We start from the raw sequence: 16,623 nt of genomic DNA on the forward strand, positions 1-16,623 counted from the left end.
GAAGTGACAAAAGAAATGGGGGATGGGGTCTACCCTCTCAGAGATTATTAGTGGGCAGCACAATTGAGGCAATAATATGTGATATGGTAATATACAAACTGCAACACATGCCCACTTTCCCACCGCGTCGCCACTTTTTCTTTGCATTTTCACTTTGTTTGTGTGTAATTTGCCCAAAAACCCATCAAAAATGCTATGGTTTGTCCCTCGGAAGTAGAAAAATTCTGTCATATTTTATTCCTTTAGTGCCCACCCTCAAACGAGACTGCCATGCCAAATTCCTTTGACTTCATGCTTGTTTTGTTCTCTGACATGTTCTGTCAAATGTAGGACCTTATATGTAGACAGGTGTATGCCTTTCCCAATTATGTCCAGTCAACTGAATTTACTCCAGGTGGACTTCAATTAAGCTGTAGAAACATGTCAAGGATGATCAGTGGAAACAGGATGCACCTGAGCTCAATTTTGAGCTTCATGCTAAAGGCTGTGAATACTTATGTACAAATGATTTCTTAGTTTTTAATACATTTTCCAAAACCTCCCAAAAACAAAACACTTTTTTTTCACATTGTCATTATGGGGCATTACATGTAGAATTTTGACAAAAAACAAAAACAAACAAAAAAATCATACATTTTGCAATAACATCTATTTTGTAATAATGCTTTAACATAACAGAATGTGGAAAAAGTGAAGTGCTGTGAATACTTTCTGGATGCACTGTGAAAGCATACAATTCAAATAAGGGTAAGGGTTATATCAGGGTTGCATAAAGGACTCTTAAACCTAAAAAGTCATATGACAACGATTTGGAAAGAACAATGGAAATGTACCAACTGGAGTTAAATTGGAAGAGTATAATTAGATATTTTATTACACCCTTCTAGAAATCACATTATGATAACTCCTAAAGCTGTTGAGAAAATACAGGATTACAGCAAATCATCATATTTTTTCAGCTTGTTCTAAGGTTTTCTGTAAGTGCATCATAAGATGTTTTCAGGTGTCAACTGCCCCTGGAAAGTAACACTGTTTTTTAGTGTTTTTTTTTACAGGTTTTTACAGTGTTTTTTTACTGTTTTTTCCGGGGGGGGGGGGACTAATGCCCCAAGGATGGCCAAAAAGAGACATATCTATTAAACACTCTGCTGGTGGTAGGGAAGAAGGCCCTCACAAGAAAGTGGCTATCACAGGAGAGCCCAACTTTAAATATTGTACATGGATGAACATCACAATGGACATTTACAAAATGGAGAAGATAACAGCATACATCAATTACAAAAAGGACCTGTTTGTTACACTCTGGGAAAAACTGATTTCTTATGTGACACCTCACAGGCCAGATTTCTGTTTTGAAAACCTGATATGAAACATATTTAAGGGAGGTAAAAAAAAACAAAAAACAAAAACCCTTCAACTCTCCCTATGTACGTATAACAGTTTATTTATTTTTAATGTTTGTTTTTCCTTAAAAAAATAAATAAGAGGGCATTCAAGGCAGACAACTTGATTATGTGCAACTGCTGAGACGTATATATGGACAGATTGCTGCTGGATGTCAATAAAAAGTAAATAATTATATACATATAACCGATGGCTGAAAATTTTAATACATATCAGGGTGACGAGGTTTTGACAGTCATCTACTTTTCAGTAGATCACAGGTGACACAGGAGTCACAAAGCACTCATGTGAACTCATCCAAGATTTTTATATTGTGTATCCAATCTGAATGGGATACCTGGAAGCACAGACGAGTTACCATGACAACAAACGCTGCATTGGATGCAGCTCATTTTACTATACCCCTTCGGGTGGGAAGGAGACAAAAATTGCCGTATCCCACAGACGAGGTGTGTTGTCCGCTTTAATACTACATGTGCACATCCTTTTGGTGCGATGCCCTGCTGTCTAATATTACATGTGATTCCCACGTGGGCCGTAAGTGATCCAGCTTCATTCATTTGTAATAGGAGCGAAGGCTACCACCCTGCTCCTCATCGTTACCGCTCATTTTCTCTCCCACCTTTTACTGATATGTTTAAAAGCAGCAAAGGCATACATGATTAAACCACAGATGTTATAAATATTAAATTAGTAAGTGCTGTTACAGTTTTACGCAACCAACAAAAACACAAACTTTGTAGTTGGAGAAAGTCTAATATCTACCCTTATAGATTTTTTGTAACAGTTGTGTCATTAAACTGAAGAATATTTTCTATCTATAACTATGCTGGTGTAAGAAAATGACACCGCCCATTGATTAGTTTGGTTCACAGATTAAGTATTGACTTCTCAACCCGTTATATCCTGTCCTTAAATACACATTTTGCTCTCACACCACACCTTTCGCTACCTTCTTTTTTTTCTGTCTTACCTTGCATAGGTTCCAGCTCCCTGTGACCATTAACTGGAGTAAGCGGGCATAGAAAATGGATGGATGATGCCCTACCTTGCTGCTGGTGTCCCTTTCCTCTGCCTGGGATGGGACCGGCGTCAACAGCACTCCTTTGACTGATCCAGACCCAGCTCCTGTCCCAGTCTCAACCCCAGTTTTCACTGCAGTCCCGGCGTCCGCTGACGATTTGTGCTGTAGTTCTGAGGCTGTGCGTTCCCCCGCGCCGGCGTGCAGATGCCTCTGGCGCAGACAGTCGTGGCAGCGGGAGGGGTCGAAGATGTTGGGCTGGAACTTGGGGCAGATGAACTTGTCGCCGGACAGGGGCATGGTGTGTCCTGTGTGGGATTCTGCACACTCATCGCATTTCACTGGAGGGAAAGAAAAGAAATGAGAAAACTGACAAAGAAAGCAGTATCACAACTGAAAACAAAATAAGAAATTTCTGTTGCACTTATGAACTCTTTACAGGATGTTTTTCTGTCCGGCATGCTGTCAAATATGTATTTTAAAATAATTTTTACATAAATAAATATTGCCAGTGACAGCAGGCTGTTCAGAGAGAATGCACCAGCTGATTTTTAATTTTATGCAAAATCTTGAGAAGCAATATGTAGATCGGTAACTACTAATCACTCTCAACGGTCAGTGAAATACAATCAGTCTGATACGAGTGAAAACGCACCGCAGAATAAAATTACTAACCACAAAGTGCAATAACTTAATTTCACACCTTTAACAAGCAACACGGCTTCCAATAACAGAAATATCAATAAAACAATGGAAGTGGGGAAAATGGTTGATAAAAATATTACATACCTGACAGACATGAGCTTGTACTACCTGATAGAGGAGACTCCTGTTATTACGTCTCTTAAAAATATGTCAGTCCAGGTCTGAATGGCCCAGAAGACCTCCAGTCAAGCATATGGTTCTTCTCCATGTTCACCATCCTCTCAAACTGCCAAATCCACCGAAAGAGACTGATTGGACGATGAGCGAAACTAACGCACCCACAACCTCCATGACGACTCTCAGTTAACACAGCAGGGGCGCTGAAGCACAGATGGACCTGATGCCAAAATGACACGCCAGTTGCTTTATTGTGGGCTTGTATTAAATATCACAGGCTTTAGAAAGCGAAATGAAATGCTCATGCTAGTGACAGCTGGCACACGCTGGCTCAGGTTAACGTAAATAAATAAACAAGGATGATGCGTGGGTTTAAACACACACTGAAGCCATTGGCTGTGCAGAAGGCCCTTCTTCGCATTTTAAAAGGAATTAAGGGACTGTAGTTGTTCTCGAGCAGATCTCACACAGGTTACGCCAGCAATGAGGAAACAGCTGAGTGCAGATGATGACGACAAAGTCAAGTTAAGCAGGAAGAAGACATTTTTGGAATGCAACAGAAGGTCACATGAGAATGATTCAGTTTTCTTTTAATAAAAGTTGCAACAAAATATTACAAAAAAATGATCTGTTTTGACAAAGTGTAAAAATTCTACAAGATGTGATGTCAGCTGCACCCCCTCCCCTTCAAAAAAAAAAAAAAAAAAAAGTCCAGTCACATCACAGTTCTTAATACAATCCCTGCATTATATTTATTCCAGATTCTCAGTCCTGATGGTGCACCTTATTCCCCATTCGTCGGCGTCTCTGTTGCTTTGTCGTCCTCCTGGTTCTGCTCTTGAACTCAGAGACAGCAGTGTTCTTGTCTGTGAAACGGCCTCGTTGTCCCCGGCCTTCCTGCTTCCCCTTCCTCTTCCGCTTGTGGGTGAAAGTGCTGAGAGAAGCTCTGAGGGAGCGAATCCTGTGGCAGCAGAGGAGAGAAAACACGGCAGGTGAACTGAGAGGTTGCTAAAGAGCAACAAGTAAATGTACAGAAGAGGACAGATGTCACATCATCACTTGGACATGGGAACATAATAAATCTGCTCTTTTTAAGTGTGTGTGTGTGGGGGGGGGGGGGTCTTCCCAACACTCAGTTACTTTATATCACTCATTACTTGTTCCATACATGACCTCCTGTATTGACGTTTGGGGAACCACCTACAAATCTAACACAAATCCTATATTTTTACTTCAAAAGAAAGCTGTAAGAATTATTAGTAAGAAACCTTATCGTGAGCCAACTAATCCCTTCGCTCACTGGATTCTGTGGATGTTTTTAGACAGCAACTATAGACACATTTTTTTTAAACTGGCATTTTAGTTTCAATTTATTTTATTGTTTTATATTTGTATGTGTTGTTTTGTGACCTTGGTCTGTGAAAAGTGCTAAAAAATAAAGCTTACTTACTTACATTGCTTGTTTGTCCGTTTGCATATTTTGAAATTTTGGGACTTGACTGATTACATCATAATACACATTATATTAAAAGTGAAAAATGAACTGCCACAACACGTCCAGGACCTGTTTGGAATGAGGGACTCCATTAAAAATTTACGAGGAACATTATTATTACAGAAATCAAAGAGTCGAACTACTCGTATTTCTGTTAAAGGTGTAAATATTTGGAATAATTGCCCAGATAATATAAAATCACTCAGTACTTTGGTTGTTTTAAAAGGCTCTATAAAAATTATTTGATTATTTGTTATGGCATGTTAAATTGGTTTATTGATTCTGTTTTTGATTCTGATATGATTTTGATTCTGTTTTCTGCACTGCTGCTTGCATGTTTGTGTTTTTTTTTTTATTCAAATTCATGGATCAATGTATACTTTGTAGTAATTATGATGGGTATATGTATAATTTTTTTATTTTTGGTTAAAGGGGTAGGCATTTACAAGCTTTGGCTTCTGCCTACACCCATTTGGGCACATGGGTGCATTGGTGGACTCTTTTCTTTCTCTCTTTCATTGTAAGTTTTTTGTTGCTCTGGACCTGTGTGTGCCAAATAAATGCATTCATTCATTCATTCATCTCTGTATGTACTATAACTGTACACATTAAAATTACTCAGCATAGTCTACACGACTATATACTATATAGTTCCCACAGACACGGGATCAATTTTAGACCAAACTAAAAGGGGGTATTTCTACATGCAAGTCATACATCAAAGGAAAGATTGTGACAAATACTCCTTCCTCCCAAGAACCGCAGACAAATGGAACTTGTTGGCCAGCAATGTTAGGAATTCCACATCACTGAAGCTTTCAAGTCCAAAATTAACAACACCCATCTGTCTGCCTGCAACTAGTTAATATCCCAGCTATATAGTCTGTTATCGTACACAGCAGAAGCAGAAGTGCAGCTCAATAATGCTGCATGCCGAAAATATTTTCTCCACCATTGACATTTATTTCGTACAATTAAAATCGGTAATTTATTGACAAACTGATGTGGCAGCATCTCTATTTCTAGCTGAAGCAAACACAGATACTTAAAGTTGCTCTAAGAATCTGCTCTGATGCCCATTACCAGAGGAGGTGGTTTTATCGCAAACCGAGGGCACTGCGATCAATCTGTAACAGTGCAGTTTTTGAAAAGCAAAATGGAAACAGACACCAAAGTTAACAGACTTTATCAGCTCCTTGAATCATTACCTAATGAGGCAATGTCTTTAACGGCATTTGTCTGTTTGTCTGTTAGCATGACAACTCAAACAGTAATGAGCAAATTTCAATGAAATTAGATGAGCAAATAGATAACACTGTGGAAAATAAGTGATTCAGTTTTAGATGTGATCCAGAAAACATTCCGGAACTCAGATCCAGAAGAATGCTTGGTACATAGCAATATTTAACTTAAAATGTTGTGAGAGGATGTTGATGAAATTTGGTGAGCAGATTGATAATGTCCTACAAAATGAGGGATTTTATTCTTAATTTGATCCTAAAGATATTTTGGGTTTGGGATCCAGAAGATGTGCTAAACATTCACAAACATTTAATTAAAACATTTATTATTAATGAATGTGGGTAACATTTTGTGAGCAAATGAATAGCATCCTAGTACATAATTCATGTAATTTTTGAGTCAATGTGGAACATATTTTGGATAAGGGATTTGGAAGAATGTCAGAGCTATAGCAACGTTGAACTCAAAAAGTTATTCATGGATCTTGATGAAATTTTGTGAGCAAATAAATGAATTCTTGGAAAACAAGGTTTGATGTTAAATGCAAGTAAAAGTGGATATTTTGGTGGCATGAAACATCAGACCTTGGCAGTGACATGCGACCTCTGAGTGCCTTCTAGTTTTAGGAATGCATTTGTTAATGTAAACAAAAGTCATGTTTGTGTTTGTACATGTAGCTTGATGACCCGCCTACTTTTTGTTAGTCATGTGATTTCCTGCTTTCTTTGGCACTGGTATTGTTTTCTCCTCCTCTTCGCCTCCCTTCTCCTCATTCTCATCCTCACCATCTCCATTTACCTGGAAAGCAAAGACAATCTGTGTTTACTACCCATTATTCCACCTTCAACAACTAAAGAAGCATGTATCCTGTTATGAAAGCCAACACTTAAATGTTTACCAGATTTTCTGCAGGTACCAGGTGAGACCTTGTAAGGTCAAGATCACTGATGGTCGTCACGGTGACAGTGTGGTTGGGGTGGTCATACTGCACAGATTCTGTTGTACCAGTTATCATGTCTTCAAGTTCATCTTCCTCTGTGAAGTGGAATAAAAAGTGTCACAAAAGAATCATGAAGCACAAATTCTCTAAAGCCCCGTTCTCACATTCATGGAACACAAGCCCACAGCACAATGAACAAAGATCCTTTTTCACTGCCGACACTCTCCCACACCCTTAAGATTTTCCAAGATAACGACAAGGTTTCAAACTGCGAGCTTCTGGGATAGATGTCTGAATGCGAGAAGGAGACTTAGATCACATAAATGAATCGCAGCAGCATTTTCATTTGAACCCACCGAGAGCTTCTCTCCTCTCCTTCAGCATCTTCATGTACTCTTTATGCCTCTGAAAACAAACATTAACTTTACTGGCTCTCGGCTCTGCAAACTCACAGCAGCAAATGTGTGCTGACACAAAGAATTTAACTCTCCACTTACCTCTTCTCGCAGTCTGTTTTGCTCTTCCTTGATTTTCTTTCGGATTTCTGACAAAGCTGCTTTCCTCCTTTCAACCTTTCGCTTGTGGAAGCCAGTGAGAAACTCCCTGAGAGGAGATAAAGAAGCAGCAATTAAACGGCAGAATGGATTAGTAGTTAGACTTCCCTTACTTGTAAATAGTGATGTTAAGCTCGAGTCAGTCTGCTCGACACAGCATTGAGCTTTCTGAACCAGAAGTGTCAGTGAGCAGCGTTTCGAGCACGTCCCATCACGTGACCACTGCGAGCGAGGCCTCGTTACGTCACACCACGTCGAGCTTCGCGGAAAATTCAAATAATCTGGGCGTTTCAACACAACCCGCCAAGTATTTAAATGAGATCTGAATCGCAGCTCAAACCGTGGGTTTTTGAGAGGAGATTGCTAGCGACTGTTATTGCCAATTACCACGTAAATCTGAGCCAAGGAAAGCATTAGTTTATATTTAGGTCTAGTTTAGAGTTCATTTAATATAGTTATTTATTCACAAAGTACATCAACATAGGTTATAGGTCAGACTATATATTATACAACCCCTGGCAATAATTATGGAATCACCAGCTTCGGAGGATGTTCATTCAGTTGTTTAATTTTGTAGAAAAAAAGCAGATCATAGACATGACACAAAACTAAAGTCATTTCAAATGGCAACTTTCTGGCTTTAAGAAACACTATAAGAAATCAGGAAAAATAATTGTGCCAGTCAGTAACGGTTACTTTTTTAGACCAAGCAGAGGGAAAAAAATATGGACTCACTCAATTCTGAGGAATAAATTATGGAATCACCCTGTAAATTTTCATCCCCAAAACTAACACCTGCATCAAATCAGATCTGCTCGTTAGTCTGCATCTAAAAAGGAGTGATCACACCTTGGAGAGCTGTTGCACCAAGTGGACTGACATGAATCATGGCTCCAACACGAGAGATGTCAATTGAAACAAAGGAGATGATTATCAAACTCTTAAAAGAGGGTAAATCATCATGCAATGTTGCAAAAGATGTTGGTTGTTCACAGTCAGCTGTGTCTAAACTCTGGACCAAATACAAACAACATGGGAAGGTTGTTAAAGGCAAACATACTGGTAGACCAAGGAAGACATCAAAGCATCAAGACGGAAAACTTAAAGCAATATGTCTCAAAAACTGAAAATGCACAACAAAACAAATAAGGAACGAATGGGAGGAAACTGGAGTCAATGTCTGTGACCGAACTGTAAGAAACCGCCTAAAGGAAATGGGATTTACATACAGAAAAGCTAAACGAAAGCCATCATTAACACCTAAACAGAAAAAAACAAGGTTACAATGGGCTAAGGAAAAGTAATCATGGACTGTGGATGACTGGATGAAAGTCATATTCAGTGATGAATCTCGAATCTGCATTGGGCAAGGTGATGATGCTGGAACTTTTGTTTGGTGCCGTTCCAATGAGATTTATAAAGATGACTGCCTGAAGAGAACATGTAAATTTCCACAGTCATTGATGATATGGGGCTGCATGTCAGCTAAAGGCATTGGGGAGATGGCTGTCATTACATCATCAATAAATGCACAAGTTTACGTTGATATTTTGGACACTTTTCTTATCCCATCAATTGAAAGGATGTTTGGGGATGATGAAATCATTTTTCAAGATTGCCATAGAGCAAAAACTGTGAAAACATTCCTTGCAAAAAGACACATAGGGTCAATGTCATGGCCTGCAAATAGTCCGGATCTTAATCCAATTGAAAATCTTTGGGGGAAGTTGAAGAAAATGGTCCATGACAAGGCTCCAACCTGTAAAGCTGATCTGGCAACAGCAATCAGAGAAAGTTGGAGCCAGATTGATGAAGAGTACTGTTTGTCACTCATTAAGTCCATCCCTCAGAGACTGCAAGGCAAGTTGTTATAAAAGCCAGAGGTGGTGCAACAAAATACTAGTGATGTGTTGGAGCGTTCTTTTGTTTTTCATGATTCCATAATTTTTTCCTCAGAATTGAGTGATTCCATATTTTTTTTCCCTCTGCTTGGTCTAAAAAAGTAACCGTTACTGACTGCCACAATTTTTTTTCCTGATTTCTTATAGTGTTTCTTAAAGCCAGAAAGTTGCCATTTGAAATGACTTTAGTTTTGTGTCATGTCTGTGATCTGCTTTTTTTCTACAAAATTAAACAACTGAAAGAACATCCTCCGAGGCCGGTGATTCCATAATTTTTGCCAGGGGTTGTAGGTAGATCAGAGACTGAGCTGAGTGACTGAAGAGCTGTGATTTTGTTGAAGTGAAAGGTGTGAGAAAGGTGAGTGTGTGTGTGAGAGAGTGAGTAGTGGTGAGGAAGGTACATGGAGGAGCCAGTGCCATAAAGAACACGATCAATTGCTTGGGAGCACTTTGATCTAATAAGCCCCAAAAAGGTCAAGTGCTTGATTTGTGCTCAAGAGCTGAGGTACAATAACAATACGTCTTCAATGCTGTGACACCCGAGGTCCAAACATCCCAAGACATCAATAGCTGCTGCTTCTGTTGCTGCTCCTGGAGCAGGAATCAGGCCATGTAACCTGTATTTTATTCTTTATCTAAGATTAAAACATACTCATAAACAAAAATAGCTAAGCATGTCATACTGTATTTCCATTAAAGGCAGACAAGCTGATTTGGATGAGGCACTGGTGGACTATGTTGTGGAAGATGCGCAACCATTCAAAATAGTGGAGAGCAAAGCCTTCAGGGCTTTACTACAAAGGTTTGACCCAACATATGCCTACCTCCAGAGGAGAAGACCGGCTCAAATACTTGGCGACACGAGTCGCAGTCTATCCCAATTTACAGAGAATGGCAAAAAAATATTTGTCAATGCCAGCAACATCAGAGCCTTGCGAGCAGATCTTCTCCAAAGCTGGAGAGGTGGTGAGGCAGAAGAGGAGCCGATTAAAGTCCAGCACCGTTGAAATTATTCTTTTTTTGAATAAAAATTGTTGAAAGTTGCACAATCACCGTCTCCTATCCCCTCTATTCTAATTTACAAATTACAGCAACATAAGAATCAGTTGCAGAAGCACATGTCTTTCTCACTTTCCCCATCACATTTTATCCAAATATAGTTTGAGGAATGATAACACAAATCTACATATAGTCTACAATAAAGGCTTTCATAACCATTATGTGTGCATCTGTAGGGACTATTTATTACATTAAAAAAGACATAATAATACATATGACATTTTTTTATTATTATTTTTCAAGAACAAACCACATCAGTCATTAATTAATGCAAACATTTGTCAGGGCACTCGCTCAAGGTAATTCTCAAAGCAATCCAGCAGATGTCATCCTTGAAACTGTATCAAACGTGTCGAAGCAGTGTGTCGATTTTCAGCCAGTCGTGTTGCAGTGGCTCATTGGTTCATGAGGCTTTGAAATTGCCATCACTACTTGTAAATTGTGTCTTTTTTGTAGGAAGCCCTGTATATGTCTTGAGTCTAAAATGGGACGCTATTCAGTCACAGGGTACCCTGCTTTTGTCTCACGTTGTGCTGCAAATGTTATGCCCAAGTTGTCATACTAAGATCGCAAATGTTTCTCTCATATTTCTCGCATTTCTTTTGTATTAATAAGCATAGTTTTTTCATTAAAATATTTCATCTAGTTATTTGCTACTGAAGTGCATTTTATGCAAAACATTATCGGATGTGTTGATTGGATTTGTCAGGCTGAGTTGGATACATTGAGCTCATTTCTCAGTTGCAATTAGTCAATCTCAGGACAGAAGTGATGGATATTCGTTTTCCAGTGGTGCACATGCACAATTAGCCATATCAGAGTCTCGGTGTAGCACTGCATTGTGGGAGAGGTCAGAGTTCACTCGTACTAAACACAGCCAACATGTGTGAGCGGCCATTTAAATCCAAGTAATTTCTCTCCCTATCGGTATTTTGTGTCTGACTGGTGCCAGCAGCTGTGGTAATTCCAGCTCCAGTAGTGCATTCTAATGTTGGTGCAGTTAAAAAACTTTTGGGATCGAGCTGCCGTATGTCCCAGCCCCTGCCTCTGGGTGGCCCCTCAATGCTCTTAGCTGGGTGTCCTGTGGGGTCTGAAGCATTTACGTAAAAAAATTAGTGTTCAAACCAGGCCTGGTCACCCGAATACCTTAGCTAGGAATAGTGGAATAGGACTCTGGTTCTATTTTGTGGGTTTTCTTCTCTGAACTGGGGCCATGATTAAGAGGAATGGCCGGGGGCATTCGTATTGTGCTGCTAGAGGTGAAATTCTTGGACTGGCACAAGACGAAAGATAGCGAAAACATTTGCCAAAAATGTTTTCATTAATCAAGAACAAAAGTCGGAGGCTCGAAGATGATCAGATACCGCCGTAGTACCGACCATAAATGATGCCAACTAGCAATCCAGCAGCGTTATTTCCATAACCCGCCAGGCAGAGTCCGGGAAGCCAAAGTCTTTGGGTTCCAGTAGGGGAGTATGGTTGCAAAGCTGAAATTTAAAGGAATTGATGGAAGGGCACCACCAGGAGTGGAGACAGTGGCTTAATTTAACTCAACACAGGAAACCTCAACTGGACAGAAAGGATGGCAGATATCGCTTTCTCAATTTTGTGGGTGGTGGTGCATGGCCGTTCTCAGTTGGTGGATTGATTTGTCTGGTTAATTCCGATAACAAATGAGGCTCCAGCATGATAACTAGCTACGCGGCCCCATGCATTCAGTGTCAATGTCTTAAAGGGACAAGTGGTGTTCAGTCCCGCGACACTGAGAAATAACAGCAATTGTGACAATAATGAATAAGAAAGCAGTCATGCAAACTCCACCCATATTGTTTAAGCATGCAGCAAACCATGTTTGGTACTCGTGACCATTGACCCAGAAGTGCTGTAGACCTTCCCAGACATGCACACTCGTAACAGGGTGATTCTTAGACTACAGGCACTTATTATGTCCTTTGATCATATTGTATGAAAAACAGAAAAAAGTGGAAATTTCACACTTTTATAGTTATCTTTACAATGAAAGTGTGTTAAGAAATTTGTTCTAATAGTCTATGATGACTTTTTCACCTTTTTTCAGCATTATTATATGCAAATATTGCCATTTTGTACTTGTCCCACACCCAGACTTTTGATCTTCAATGATAAAAATGAATGGTAAAGAAACGTTTTTTCTAATGTTTTAAAATGTCTCTGAATAAAATATCAGTAAAATAATCAAAACATAATTGGGGTATTCAATGTCATACAACTGTTGTGATTTTTTAAAACAAAATGTAGTTGTCCCACACTATTGCCGTAATTTCCACCACAACACTGTAATGTCCCTTTAAACAGTTTGTATGAAAGATTGTTTGGGTAGTTTCTGTGGAGATAAACAGTGACATCAGAGCACATGTATATAGCGCCAAATCACAACAAACAGTTGCCCCAAGGTGTTTTATATTGTAAGGCAATGGTGTGGTGGAAATTACATTTACAAGGCCAATAGTGCCCGTACTTAAAGAATCACCCAACAGCGAGATGGCTAATTTCATGTTTTCCGGCAGTGATACTTATTTGGACTGTTTTGTCTGTAAAAATGTCAATCATAAGTTGTTTTTTTTTTAGGTTTAGTCCAGACAACAAAATATGCAGTTCAGTGATAAATAATAATAAATTCTCATACTTGAGGTACTGGAACCAATCACATACGACATGTTTACCTGTGAATTATCTAAAAGATGAAGCACTTTTCTATAAATAAACGAACATTTAGGAAATGCAACGCTAAAATAACGTTTAAAAATAAAAAAATATATATACTCAACAAAAATATAAATGCAACACTTTTGGTTTTGCTCCCATTTTGTATGAGATGAACTCAAAGATCTAAAACTTTTTCCACATACACAATATCACCATTTCCCGCAAATATTGTTCACAAACCAGTGTAAATCTGTGATAGTGAGCACTTCTCCTTTGCTGAGATAATCCATCCCACCTCACAGGTGTGCCATATCAAGATGCTGATTAGACACCATGATTAGTGCACAGGTGTGCCTTAGACTGCCCACAATAAAAGGCCACTCTGAAAGGTGCAGTTTTGTTTCATGGGGGGGGGATACCAGTCAGTATCTGGTGTGACCACCATTTGCCTCATGCAGTGCAACACATCTCCTTTGCATCATCCGTGAAGAGAACACCTCTCCAACGTGCCAAACGCCAGCGAATGTGAGCATTAGCCCACTCAAGTCGGTTACGATGACGAACTGGAGTCAGGTCGAGACCCCGATGAGGACGACGAGCATGCAGATGAGCTTCCCTGAGACGGTTTCTGACAGTTTGTGCAGAAATTCTTTGGTTATGCAAACCGATTGTTTCAGCAGCTGTCCGAGTGGCTGGTCTCAGACGATCTTGGAGGTGAACATGCTGGATGTGGAGGTCCTGGGCTGGTGTGGTTACACGTGGTCTGCGGTTGTGAGGCTGGTTGGATGTACTGCCAAATTCTCTGAAACACCTTTGGAGACGGCTTATGGTAGAGAAATGAACATTCAATACACGAGCAACAGCTCTGGTTGACATTCCTGCTGTCAGCATGCCAATTGCACGCTCCCTCAAATCTTGCGACATCTGTGGCATTGTGCTGTGTGATAAAACTGCACCTTTCAGAGTGGCCTTTTATTGTGGACAGTCTAAGGCACACCTGTGCACTAATCATGGTGTCTAATCAGCATCTTGATATGGCACACCTGTGAGGTGGGATGGATTATCTCAGCAAAGGAGAAGTGCTCACTATCACAGATTTAGACTGGTTTGTGAACAATATTTGAGGAAAATGGTGATATTGTGTATGTGGAAAAAGTTTTAGATCTTTGAATTCATCTCATACAAAATGGGAGCAAAACCAAAAGTGTTGCATTTATATTTTTGTTGAGTATATTTTTAAAATTTCGTAAAACACGGCGTCTTCTCTGAGTGCATATTTTATGAAAAACAAATTGGAGCAAATGCTAACCTGACGCTCTCAGGTAACACACTTTAAAATAAATGTTGTCGACGTTTGAACTTACTGTCTGTCTTTGTCGTCAAACGTTACGATACATTTATTTTCTCTTTTCTTGGTTCCAGGCTTGAATTTAGCCTTTTTCGAGAAATTATTCGGCTTATTTACGTTCTCCATGTTGCACACGTTAAGTGCACTTCTTTCTACAAGAATGTACGTTTGTAAAATGTGTCCGTCTGGAAACATGGTTGCAGTCAGGACAATTCCGCGATCGGCACGAGTCAGACAGTTTTTGTTTATTTTTTGTGTGTGTGTTTCAAATTACAATTATATGTAATTTTTTCTTTAGAGAGGTTGAAATCTGCTGGCCTTAAAATTCTTTAAACCTTCTATCTATGGGTGATTCTTAGACTACAGGCACTTATTATGTCCTTTGATCATATTGTATGAAAAACAGAAAAAAGGGGAAAATTCACACTTTTATAGTTATCTTTACAATGAAAGTGTTTTAAGAAATTTGTTCTAGTAGTCTATGATGACTTTTTCACCTTTTTTCAGCATCATTATATGCAAATATTGCCGTTTTGTGCTTGTCCCACACCCAGACTTTTGATCTTCAATGATAAAAATGAATGGTGAAAAAACGTTTTTTCTAATGTTTTAAAATATCTCTGAATAAAATATCAGTAAAATAATCAAAACATAATCGGGGTATTCAATGTCATACAACTGTTGTGATTTTTTTTTTAAACAAAATGTAGTTGTCCCACACTATTGCAGTAAATTCCACCACAACACTGTAACGTCCCTTTAAACAGTTTGTATGAAAGATTGTTTGGGTAGTTTCTATGGAGATAAACAGTGACATCAGAGCACATCTATATAGCGCCAAATCACAGAGCACATGTACACTCAACAAAAATATAAACGCAACACTTTTGGTTTTGCTCCCATTTTGTATGAGATGAACTCAGATCTAAATCTTTTTCCACATACACAATATCACCATTTCCCTCAAATATTGTTCACAAACCAGTCTAAATCTGTGATAGTGAGCACTTCTCCTTTGCTGAGATAATCCATCCCACCTCACAGGTGTGCCATATCAAGATGCTGATTAGACACCATGATTAGTGCACAGGTGTGCCTTAGACTGCCCACAATAAAAGGCCACTCTGAAAGGTGCAGTTTTGTTTTATTGGGGGGGGGGGGATACCAGTCAGTATCTGGTGTGACCACCATTTGCCTCATGCAGTGCAACAAGAGTTGCTAAAGTTGTCAATTGTGGCCTGTGGAATGTTGGTCCACTCCTCTTCAATGGCTGTGCGAAGTTGCTGGATATTGGCAGGAACTGGTACACGCTGTCGTATAACGCCGGTCCAGAGCATCCCAAACATGCTCAATGGGTGACATGTCCGGTGAGTATGCCGGCCATGCAAGAACTGGGACATTTTCAGCTTCCAAGAATTGTGTACAGATCCTTGCAACATGGGGCTGTGCATTATCCTGCTGCAACATGAGGTGATGTTCTTGGATGGCACAACAATGGGCCTCAGGATCTCGTCACGGTATCTCTGTGCATTCAAAATGCCATCAATAAAATGCACCTGTGTTCTTCGTCCATAACAGACGCCTACCCATACCATAACCCCACCGCCACCATGGGCCACTCGATCCACAACACTGACATCAGAAAACTGCTCACCCACACAACGCCACACACGCTGTCTGCCATCTGCCCTGAACAGTGTGAACCGGGATTCATCCGTGAAGAGAACACCTCTCCAACGTGCCAAACGCCAGCGAATGTGAGCATTTGAGCACTCAAGTCGGTTATGACGACGAACTGTCAGGTCGAGACCTCGATGAGGACAACGAGCATGCAGATGAGCTTCCCTGAGACGGTTTCTGACAGTTTGTGCAGAAATTCTTTGGTTATGCAAACCGATTGTTTCAGCAGCTGTCCGAGTGGCTGGTCTCAGACGATCTTGGAGGTGAACATGCTGCATGTGGAGGTCCTGGGCTGGTGTGGTTACACGTAGTCTGCGGTTGTGAGGCTGGTTGGATGTACTGCCAAATTCTCTGAAACGCCTTTGGACACGGCTTACGGTAGAGAAATTAACATTCAATACACAAGCAACAGCTCTGGTTGACATTCCTGCTGTCAGCATGCCAATTGCACGCTCCCTCAAATCTTGCGACA

General features: G+C 39.9%; 2 protein-coding genes across 6 annotated transcripts in view; both read right to left on the reverse strand.

The window, feature by feature from the left end:
* The window catches only part of LOC117527479 (TRIO and F-actin-binding protein-like), a 53,376-nt gene extending 50,034 nt beyond the window's left edge, over positions 1–3,342 (reverse strand). For all 5 annotated transcript variants that reach the window (XR_004565540.1, XM_034189843.1, XM_034189841.1 and 2 more), the window contains exon 1: positions 2,453–3,342. Coding sequence is in view for 4 of the 5 variants with exons in the window: in XM_034189843.1 (XP_034045734.1) it covers positions 2,453–2,725 (273 nt within the window). In the remaining variant the exon portion in view is untranslated. The remainder of the gene's footprint in view (positions 1–2,452) is intronic.
* A 137-nt stretch (positions 3,343–3,479) lies between these two features.
* On the reverse strand, positions 3,480–14,642 carry nol12 (nucleolar protein 12). Its single transcript, XM_034189846.1, has 6 exons — positions 14,488–14,642; positions 7,422–7,527; positions 7,281–7,329; positions 6,883–7,019; positions 6,679–6,782; positions 3,480–4,208 (listed from the first exon to the last, which is right to left on the reverse strand). The coding sequence occupies exons 1-6, from the start codon at positions 14,595–14,597 to the stop codon at positions 4,013–4,015; spliced, it is 702 nt and encodes a 233-aa protein (XP_034045737.1). The 5' UTR covers positions 14,598–14,642; the 3' UTR covers positions 3,480–4,012.
* Positions 14,643–16,623: the final 1,981 nt, after the last annotated feature.

This window comes from Thalassophryne amazonica, chromosome 16 (genome assembly GCF_902500255.1).
Source record: "Thalassophryne amazonica chromosome 16, fThaAma1.1, whole genome shotgun sequence".
Classification (NCBI taxonomy): Eukaryota; Metazoa; Chordata; class Actinopteri; order Batrachoidiformes; family Batrachoididae; genus Thalassophryne; species Thalassophryne amazonica.

Excerpts from the sequence above, each read along its gene's own strand:
- nol12 (XM_034189846.1), bottom strand. The coding sequence starts at position 14,597 with ATGGAGAACGTAAATAAGCCGAATAATTTCTCGAAAAAGGCTAAATTC. Across the intron at positions 7,020-7,280 it reads GGAGAGGAGAGAAGCTCTCG|AGGAAGATGAACTTGAAGAC; the intron begins GTGGGTTCAAAT and ends TCCACTTCACAG. Across the intron at positions 4,209-6,678 it reads AATCACATGACTAACAAAAA|GATTCGCTCCCTCAGAGCTT; the intron begins GTAGGCGGGTCA and ends CTGCTGCCACAG.